Source organism: Nerophis lumbriciformis, linkage group LG02, assembly GCF_033978685.3.
Source record: "Nerophis lumbriciformis linkage group LG02, RoL_Nlum_v2.1, whole genome shotgun sequence".
Classification (NCBI taxonomy): Eukaryota; Metazoa; Chordata; class Actinopteri; order Syngnathiformes; family Syngnathidae; genus Nerophis; species Nerophis lumbriciformis.
In genome coordinates this window covers 42,929,875-42,940,979 of record NC_084549.2, presented here as the reverse complement: position 1 = coordinate 42,940,979, position 11,105 = coordinate 42,929,875, and the positions used below count along the sequence as shown (strand labels likewise).

Sequence of the window (11,105 nt, the reverse complement as noted above, 5' to 3'; positions counted from 1 at the left end):
TAGCGTCTTTATTATTCATTGATTTAATTTATGTTTCAAATTGAGACCAGGAAGTGAACAAATGTGTTAGTAATTGCTATGAAATGGAAAAGAAGTAAGAATAAGTAAACTCTGCATTTTCCTACTCCTTTTCGGACATGTTATAATGAGAAAATGAAAATATGTGAAATATGTGGATCATACTGTAACTGTCTGTATGTTCGAAATAAACTTAATTCAAAAAAAGTAATGATTGTTCTGCTCGCCCCCTACCCAATGTAGTAAATAGTAAGAGAACTGAATATACATTCGGTAGTTAACTGTGCCCATAAGCAAGCAAAACTCATAGTTTCTACTGTGTTTCAAAATACAGTACATACACGTTTTAATGTAATATAAAATATTTAATTCAGTATATTCTATCTATCTGATCTTTACTCGCATTGCATGGAGTGTTTTTTGTTTTTTTAAACTGGTTTTGCGTTACTCCTCTCTGAGCTGCCACCTTACCGTGGTAGAGGAGTTTGCGTGTCCCAATGATCCTAGGAGCTATGTTGTCCGGGGGCTTCCATGCCCCCTGGTAGGGTCGCCCAAGACAAACAGGTCCTAGGTGAGGGATCGGACAAAGAGCAGCTCGAAGACTTCTATGGAAATGCAAGAACCGAGACTCAGATTTCCCTCGCCCGGACGCGGGTCACCGGGGCCCCCCTCCGGAGCCAGGCCCGGAGTTGGGGCACGATGGCGAGCGCCTGGCGGGCCTGTCCCCATGGGGCCCGGCCGTGCACAGCCCGAAGAGGCAACGTGGGTCCCCCCTCCAATGGGCTCACCACTCATAGCAGGGGCCATAGAGGTCGGGTGCAATGTGAGCTGGGTGGCAGCCGAAGGCAGGGCACTTGGCGGTCCGATCCTCGGCTACAGAAGCTAGCTCTTGGGACGTGGAACGTCACCTCGCTGGGGGGGAAGGAGCCTGAGCTAGTGCGAGAGGTAGAGAAGTTCCGGTTGGATATAATCGGACTCACCTCAACGCACAGCAAGGGCTCCGGAACCAGTTCTCTCGAGAGGGGCTGGACTCTCTTCCACTCTGGCGTTGCCAGCAGTGAGAGGCGACGAGCTGGGGTGGCAATTCTTGTTTCCCCCCGGCTCAGAGCCTGCACGTTGGAGTTCAACCCGGTGGACGAGAGGGTAGCTTCCCTCCGCCTTCGGGTGGGGGGACGGGTCCTGACTGTTGTTTGCGCTTACGCGCCAAACAGCAGCTCAGAGTACCCACCCTTTTTGGATTCACTCGAGGGAGTACTTGAGGGTGCTCCCTCGGGTGATTCCCTCGTTCTACTGGGGGACTTCAACGCTCATATTGGCAACGACAGTGAAACCTGGAGAGGCGTGATTGGGAAGAATGGCCGCCCGGATCTGAACCCGAGTGGTGTTTTGTTATTGGACTTCTGTGCCCGTCACGGATTGTCCATAACGAACACCATGTTCAAGCATAAGGGTGTCCATATGTGCACTTGGCACCAGGACACCCTAGGCCGCAGTTCTATGATCGACTTTGTAGTTGTGTCATCGGATTTGCGGCCTCATGTTTTGGACACTCGGGTGAAGAGAGGGGCGGAGCTTTCTACCGATCACCACTTGGTGGTGAGTTGGCTGCGATGGTGGGGGAGAATGCCGGACAGACCTGGCAGGCCCAAACGCATTGTGAGGGTTTGCTGGGAACGTCTGGCAGAGTCTCCTGTCAGAGAGAGTTTCAATTCCCACCTCCGGAAGAACTTTGAACATGTCACGAGGGAGGTGCTGGACATTGAGTCCGAGTGGACCATGTTCCGCACCTCTATTGTCGAGGCGGCTGATTGGAGCTGTGGCCGCAAGGTAGTTGGTGCCTGTCGTGGCGGTAATCCTAGAACCCGTTGGTGGACACCGGCGGTGAGGGATGCCGTCAAGCTGAAGAAGGAGTCCTATCGGGTTCTTTTGGCTCATGGGACTCCTGAGGCAGCGGACAGGTACCGACAGGCCAAGCGGTGTGCGGCTTCAGCGGTCGCGGAGGCAAAAACTCGGACATGGGAGGAGTTCGGGGAAGCCATGGAAAACGACTTCCGGACGGCTTCGAAGCGATTCTGGACCACCATCCGCCGCCTCAGGAAGGGGAAGCAGTGCACTACCAACACCGTGTATGGTGCGGATGGTGTTCTGCTGACCTCGACTGCAGAAGTTGTGGATCGGTGGAGGGAATACTTCGAAGACCTCCTCAATCCCACCAACACGTCTTCCTATGAGGAAGCAGTGCCTGGGGAATCTGTGGTGGGCTCTCCTATTTCTGGGGCTGAGGTTGCTGAGGTAGTTAAAAAGCTCCTCGGTGGCAAGGCCCCAGGGGTGGATGAGATCCGCCCGGAGTTCCTTAAGGCTCTGGATGCTGTGGGGCTGTCTTGGTTGACAAGACTCTGCAGCATCGCGTGGACATCGGGGGAAGTACCTTTGGATTGGCAGACCGGGGTGGTGGTTCCTCTCTTTAAAAAGGGGAACCGTAGGGTGTGTTCTAACTATCGTGGGATCACACTCCTCAGCCTTCCCGGTAAGGTCTATTCAGGTGTACTGGAGAGGAGGCTACGCCGGATAGTCGAACCTCGGATTCAGGAGGAACAGTGTGGTTTTCGTCCTGGTCGTGGAACTGTGGACCAGCTCTATACTCTCGGCAGGGTCCTTGAGGGTGCATGGGAGTTTGCCCAACCAGTCTACATGTGCTTTGTGGACTTGGAGAAGGCATTCGACCGTGTCCCTCGGGAAGTCCTGTGGGGAGTGCTCAGAGAATATGGGGTTTCGGACTGTCTGATTGTGGCGGTCCGCTCCCTGTATGATCAGTGTCAGAGCTTGGTTCGCATTGCCGGCAGTAAGTCGGACACGTTTCCGGTGAGGGTTGGACTCCGCCAAGGCTGCCCTTTGTCACCGATTCTGTTCATAACTTTTATGGACAGAATTTCTAGGCGCAGTCAAGGCGTTGAGGGGATTCGGTTTGGTGGCTGCAGGATTAGGTCTCTGCTTTTTGCAGATGATGTGGTCCTGATGGCTTCATCTAGCCAGGATCTTCAGCTCTCACTGGATCGGTTCGCAGCTGAGTGTGAAGCGACTGGGATGAGAATCAGCACCTCCAAGTCCGAGTCCATGGTTCTCGCCCGGAAAAGGGTGGAGTGCCATCTCCGGGTTGGGGAGGAGATCTTGCCCCAAGTGGAGGAGTTCAAGTACCTCGGAGTCTTGTTCACGAGTGAGGGAAGAGTGGATCGTGAGATCGACAGGCGGATCGGTGCGGCGTCTTCAGTAATGCGGACGCTGTATCGATCCGTTGTGGTGAAGAAGGAGCTGAGCCGGAAGGCAAAGCTCTCAATTTACCGGTCGATCTACGTTCCCAGCCTCACCTATGGTCATGAGCTTTGGGTTATGACCGAAAGGACAAGATCACGGGTACAAGCGGCCGAAATGAGTTTCCTCCGCCGGGTGGCGGGGCTCTCCCTTAGAGATAGGGTGAGAAGCTCTGTCATCCGGGGAGAGCTCAAAGTAAAGCCGCTGCTCCTCCACATCGAGAGGAGCCAGATGAGGTGGTTCGGGCATCTAGTCAGGATGCCACCCGAGCGCCTCCCTAGGGAGTTGTTTATGGCACGTCCGACCGGTAGGAGGCCACGAGGAAGACCCAGGACACGTTGGGAAGACTATGTCTCCCGGCTGGCCTGGGAACGCCTCGGGATCCCCCGGGAGGAGCTGGACGAAGTGGCTGGGGAGAGGGAAGTCTGGGCTTCCCTGCTTTGAATAAATTCTGGGACGGGCATAAAGTAGCAAAGAAAAGGCCACAGCCCTTCTGTGATGTCATTCGTCTTGTGTGGGAGTCAAGGACAGCATCAGTTGATTTGAAAAGTTAAAGTGGAAACAGCGCCGTGTGTTGATCAATGTTGTGCAGCAGGTGTACTGAGACAACCTAATTAGTGATTATCATACCATGACTTTTCCTGTCAGAAGACTCCTTGCTTTGTGCTGCGGCCTTACTCTCCTGCTGGGTAAGAGAGTTATGATGCTGGTTTATATTTCCTTTGCATGAGACTGACACCAAATGACTTTCTGCCTTACAGGTGAGTCCACATCGGACTTAATGGCCCCATTTGGGGGAAACGCCACTATACCATGCAGCTATAAGTCCCGAGGCTCACGTAACGTACGTTTTGTATGCTGGAGAAGAAGAGAATTTGTGTCCTGGGCTTTCTGCAACGAGGAAGTTATCAGGTCTGAAGGGAAAGCAATGGTCAGAAGATTGTCTGAGCGTTATCAGTTCACAGGCAACATTTCTAAGGGCGATGTGTCACTGACTATCCTGGATGTGGATGAGAGTGACACTGGACAGTATATCTGTTTGGTAAACACCACAGATCTCCATTATATGTTTCATAAGGTTATCGATCTGGAGGTACCAGGTAAGAATCACTCTGAGAAAAAAAACCTGTCGGATTTGCTCAATATATGTTTTAGGATATATGCAAAATGGCAGAAAATTATATTTCTGTTTGAATTATTTGCTTGATTGTTGCAATTCTCTATGTATATTTTCAAAATAGCGCGCCCAAATCCCCCTGTGATTGAGTTGAAGAACGACGCTGATGGCAATTTTCATTCTGTTGGACCCCTGTGTCTAAGATAACAGGCTACATCTTGATGTACCAGGTCGTGAATGGTAAGAATAATGGAGTAGATTTAACACTACCGTGAACCATCTGTGACACACACACACACAAATACACACACACACACACACACACACACACACACACACACACACACACACACACACACACACACACACACACACACACACACACACACGCGCGCACACAATTAACCCTCAACCTACACAGCTTCAGGATTCTTCAAAGAGATGGTGAACCTGAACGCCAACCAGACTGAGGCAACCATCATGGTCACCACAAGCTGCATTGTCACCAACTGGATGGTTGCGATGACCAGTGTGAGCACCAGTTACACGAGCAATCTTCTCAACGTCTCCATTAGTGTAAGTGCTATAGCATATTGACTGATCAGTTTGCTTACCCATCAGTAAGTATAACCTGCACTGTAAAAATAGTTTACTGGATAATAATTGCATTACTTTCACAGTAACATTTGCAGTAAATTACTGTGAGATATATTTACAGCAATTTGCTGTAACTGCAGATGTGTGATTTACAGCTAATTAAAATAAAGATACAAATAAATGCTGTATGTAACTTCAGATGTAATTTTTTAATTACAATAAAATTACAAATATACACTAATTTCACAATTGTAATTTTAATGTTAATTACTCTCTCGGTTTAACAGCATACTGCCCCCTACTGTACAAGAGTGTACAACGTAGTCTACGGAACCCTTTAAAACATTTTTCTTAACCTTAGGGTTAGGGCCCATTGTAGGGCTGCAAGCCCCCCGAGAGGGCCGCCAAAAAGTATCTGTTTCTCTGCTGTGATCCGTATGGGCTGCAGCGGTACTCGGTTGTAATACACTTTTCCACTACTTTTGGCAGTAATATATATATATATATATATATATATATATATATATACTGTATATTATACAACTATGTTTTTATTTAGCACTGTAACATGTTTTACATCAGTAACTCATTTTGTTCTTTTCTTATGTAAAAGTATACAAGAATGACAATAAAGACTGCATATGTGGGTAACCCCTCCCCCCTCCCTTTCCCTCTAGGGGAGACCAAAAGCAATGGATGACGAGTGGGTCTGACATAATATTGTGAAAGTCCAGTCCATAGTGGATCTAACATAATAGTGAGAGTCCAGTCCATAGTGGGGCCAGCAGGAAACCATCCCGAGCGGAGACGGGTCAGCAGCGCACAGATGTCCCCAACCGATGCACAGGCAAGCGGTCCACCCCGGGTCTTGACTCTGGACATCCAGCACTTCATCCATGGCCACCGGACCTGTGTGTCTCCCCCTCCACAAGGGAGAGGCATACAGTATAGCAGTAAGCTATTGATAAATGATTTATATCTTTAAAAAATATATTTTTCTTAAGAGAATAAAATTCCTCACCATCCCATTTTAAATAATTGTCATGATCGCTTTTATATTTGCCCCTAAAACTTTCAAAATACTCGTAAATCTGTACTGATGTAGGTAAATAAACAGTAGCCTCTAGACCAGTGTTTTTCAACCTTTTTTCAGCCAAGGCACATTTTTTGCGTTGAAAAAATGCGGAGGCACACAACCAGCAGGAATCATAAAAAAACAAAAAAACAGTTGACAGTAAAAAGTCGTTGTCGCAATTGTTGGATATGACTTTAAAGCATAACCAAGCATGCATCACTATAGCTCTTGTCTCAAAGTAGGTGTACTGTCACCACCTGTCACATCACACCCTGACTTATTTTGAGTTTTTTGCTGTTTTCCTGTGTGTAGTGTTTTAGTTTTTGTCTTGCGCTCCTATTTTGGTGGCTTTTTCTCTTTTTTTTTGTTGGTATTTTCCTGTAGCAGTTTCATGTCTTCTTTAAGCGACATTTCCCGCATCTACTTTGTTTTAGCAATCAAGAATATTACAGTTGTTTGTATCCGTATTTGTGGGGACATTGTTGATTGTCATGTCATGTTCGGATGTACATTGCCTTTGCTCCACAGTAAGTCTTTGCTGTCGTCCAGCATTCTGTTTTTGTTTACTTTGTAGCCAGTTCAGTTTTAGTTTGGTTCTGCATAGCCTTCCCTATAAGCTTCAATGCCTTTTCTTAGGGGCACTCACCTTTTGTTTATTTTTGGTTTAAGCATTAGACACCTTTTTACCTGCACGCTGCCTCCCGCTGTTTCCGACATCTACAAAGCAATTAGCTACTGGCCGCCACCTACTGATATGGAAGAGTATTACACGGTTACTCTGCCGAGCTCTAGACAGCACTGACACTCAACAACAACACATCATTTGCAGACTATAATTACTGGTTTGCAAAAAATATTTTTAACGCAAATAGGTGAAATTAGATAATCTCCCACAGCACACCAGACTGTATCTCACGGCACACTAGTGCCGCGGCACAGTGGTTGAAAAACACTGCTCTCGACCATCACCTGAAACCCGGATGTGCCTCTAGGTCACGTGATTGCAACCCAGCTATTATTTATTTCCTGAGATCCTTGATTCCCCTCAGAATAGTAATACATATCACGATATAACTTTCTTTAGCTTAACTCAGACAAAAGTGAAATTATTGTCTTTGGCACACAGAAGCAAAGAGGAACTATTATTAGTCACCTTGAGACCCTCTCCCTCAAACATAATGATCAGGTTAGAAATCTGCAGGTAATAATAGACTCAGACTTGAATTTTAACAGCCACATTGATTCATAACATCAAAAGCAATTTACCACCTGAAAAACATTGCCAAAATCAGAGGAATAATGTATACATCAGACTTAGATAGGCTATTTAATGTCTCTTCAGCAGGTTAGACTACTGTTATAGTCTTCTCACTTAGCTCTCTAAACGAGCTGTAAACCAGCTGCAGTACATCCAAAATGCTGCTGCTCGAGTCCTAACTAGAACCAGGAAATATGATCATATTAGTCCAGTGCTCAGGTCACTGCACTGGCTTCCTGTTGTTGCTCAGAGAATAGACTTTTACACAGCTATGCTATGTTTTTATCTAACAAACTGTTCTTAGGGTAATTTATATTTGCTTTTTAAATGTGTATTTTTATTTCTGTTTTAAATGTTATTTTTTAGTCTGTCCTTTGCCTCCATTTCTTTGTGGTGTACAGCCCTTTGTTTTTCAACTGTGCTTGTTTTTAAAGGGCTTTATAAATAAAGTTGGTATGGTATGGTATGGTATGCCTGTGTACAAGTCTTTTCATGGTCTTGTGCCAAAGTACATCTCTGACATGTTAGAACCTTATCAACCGGGAATGGTCTCTGGTGCCCAGAGTCGGGAGCAAACATGGTGAGGCTGTGTTTCATTTTTATGCCCCTAAAACCTGGAATTGTCTTCCTAAAGATGTGAGACGGGCCTCAATGTTGGCTATGTTCAAATCCAGGCTGAAAACACTTTCGTTTAATTGTGCATATGACAACTGAAAGTATTTTATCTACACTTTTTGATTATAATTAGTTATTATAGTTTTATGATGATTTTATGTTTTTAATTTGAATTATGATTACTTTTATGACTATTTATTTTAGTTTTGCCTTCTTATAATGTACTGCACAGCACTTTGAATTGCCTTGTGTACAAATTGTGCTCTATAAATACATTTACCTTGCCTTTAGGATTTTTTTTAACAACATATTTGTTAAGTGTGTAAGCATAAAACAGTATAATTTGGAACAGTTATGTTAATAACTAAACAACCTGTAAAATTCAGCTAAACTGCTGTTGACTTCAAGCTTTCTTATGGAATATGCATTGACTTTGAATATGTTTTTTATGTATCTACAGTACAACAACAACAAATAAAGACACGACTGCAGTTAATTAATAGATATAAATCAGAAATTCCATATTAATTAGTTTGATATTTTAAATTTTCATGAATAAAACATGAACATGCTCTTTAATTTGTATGCATAATAAAGAGTATTTAACCAATTTTACTGTTTGAATGTTTGGCTGTGATAACACATAACTAAAATATTCTTCAATGTTTGGGACGTTGAGGAAGTCAGGTTTTTGATTGATTGATTGATTGAAACTTTTATTAGTAGATTGCACAGTGCAGTACATATTCCGTACAATTGACCACTAAACAAGATTTTCAACTTGTTTAAGTCGGGGTCCACTTAAATTGATTCATGATACAGATATATACTATCAGATATATACTATCATCATAATACAGTCATCACACAAGATAATCATCAGAGTATATACATTGAATTATTTACATTATTTACAATCCGGGGTGTGGGATGTGGAGGGGGGTGGGGCGGGGGGTTGGTTTGGTTGATATCAACACCTCAGTCATCAATAGTTGCATCATCAAAGAAATGGACATTGGAACAGTGTAGGACTGACTTGATAGGATATGTACAGCAAGTAGTGGACATAGAGAGAGAGATCAGAAAGCATAAGAATAAGTATCTACATTTGATGATTTACATTTGATTATTTACAATCCGGGGAGGTAGGATGTGGAAGAGAGGGTGTTAGTTTAGGGTTGAAGTTGCCTGGAGGTGTTCTTTTAGTACGGTTTTGAAGGAGAATAGAGATGCCCTTTCTTTTACACCTGTTGGTGTATGGCTGGACACGGTGCAAAGACGACATAGTTTGTCCAAGTGGAGTTGCCGTACAGCAGCTAGGGCAAGGTGATCGCGCACCTTTGTGCAAACTGCAGGTCGCCAACAGGGGGCGCAAAAGGACCTTCGCTGAGGTGTTTACCTTATTTCAGAAGAAGAGCTCGTTTCACGTGAAGCAAAAACAAAATGTCCAATTTGCAGAGGGAAAATGATGCTGCTAAATCGCTTTTCAGAAGACTTGAGGTTTTATTTCCTATCATACAGTAGCTGACTGTTCAAGTAGTCCGTGTCTGTCCCAACCCAGTGCTGTGAATTAGGACCAAGTTATAGTTGAATGTGTGCACTTCAGCACTTTTACTCAGCTGTGTCATTTGGTACTTTGACCTTATGCGGGAGCTGATAAATCAACAGTTTTTGTAATTGTGTTCATATTTCAACACGAAATGGTCGTAAACGCGTTGTAAAACACATAAGGTGTTTTTGTTTCTTCAGCTTTACCTGATCCTTTAATGCGCTGACTGAACAGATTAGCGGCAGTTTGTTCCACTCCGTTGCTCCCTATTCCAAATGTCCCGATTTACTGCTTAAAATAACAAATTGTTCCACAGATGATCGAAGATCGTAAATTCACCAGACGCGCACACGCACACGCACACGCACACACACTGCAAAGGTTACATATTTATTTCTCCTGGAAGTCTGCAGTCACTCCTATCGTGTGCGGAGAGTACAATCAGCACCGAGACAGAGCGGCCATGGTATCCCGGGTGTCGTTCACCCAGCTGCGGTTCGAAGCGGAGCTGGATCGGTACCGGGCCGAATGCCTGTGGGACAGAATCCCACCTGTCATCGAACACATGCAGGCTGCACATATGCATGAAGATGGTGAGTACACTTCAACTTTTACTTTCCCTATCATGTTTTTATACACAGTAGTTTACTTTAGTTGATTAAGAATCCCCATTAGTCTACACCGCAGTGGAGACTATTCTTCCTGGGGTCCAGGCAAAAAAACATCACATCATCACAAAACAAAAGATTACAATGCAGTACAACATGATCAATAATAAAATGTTGTACTACAAACGTAACAACAACATAAAACCAAAAAACAATAACTTGGGGTTTACATAATGTTCATACCAAAAATAAAAAAGAGCAATACAAAAATAGATATATATTTTTTTGCAAAAATAAAACAAAGAACCAAAGGCCTACTATAAACCCATTAGTGTACCAAAGACAAACAATATTCTAAGTGACCTAAAAGTACCATATTGAATAAAATATGACATAAAGTACATACAAAATCAAGATAATATCAATTTAAAAACGAGAACCAGAAACAAGAATGAATTTAAGCAAAAAATAAGTCAAAAGTCTGAAAATACATTTAAAAGTCATCTTTGTATTTGCTACTTTTTGACATTGTCCAACCTAAAGCTAGATATATTTGTGCAACTAGTAGTTGAACTTTGTACTTCTGGCTAACAGGCTGGTTGGCCAACAAAATAAGTTATGATGACAGGAACACATGAATTCACATTATTCTATTTCCTAAAGAAAGATATGTTCAATTGAAATGAAACAAATGCATTTAACTAACATTGAGCTGGTAGCTAAACAAGCTGAGTGTGTGTTTTGGAAAATATGAGCCCTATCTACTGTTTGTGTAAACTGTATACACTATCGGACGGTCATTTTTAAACACTCTTCAGTACTGTGATATATCGGCGTGGACGTAATTGGAGGGGTGTGCACTGGGGACCTATCCCCTGCACATTTTCAAAAAGCAGTTTTTGTCCACTGCACTTTGTAACTACCCAAAATAATGTTATGCTATTTAATGGAGGAAAGTC

The 11,105-nt window shown here is 44.0% G+C and overlaps 1 protein-coding gene across 6 annotated transcripts in view; it reads left to right on the top strand.

Moving 5' to 3' along the window:
* The first annotated feature begins 9,382 nt into the window (after window positions 1-9,382).
* Window positions 9,383-11,105, top strand: part of ttc7a (tetratricopeptide repeat domain 7A) — a 132,806-nt gene continuing 131,083 nt past the window's right edge. For 4 of the 6 annotated variants that reach the window (XR_009815472.2, XM_061963050.2, XM_061963081.2 and 1 more), the window contains exon 1: window positions 9,412-10,131. Coding sequence is in view for 5 of the 6 variants with exons in the window: in XM_061963050.2 (XP_061819034.2) it covers window positions 9,855-10,131 (277 nt within the window). In the remaining variant the exon portion in view is untranslated. Of the gene's footprint in view, window positions 10,132-11,105 lie in introns of all 6 variants that reach the window. The other 2 variants (XM_061963042.2, XM_061963091.2) reach the window with 2 other exon arrangements.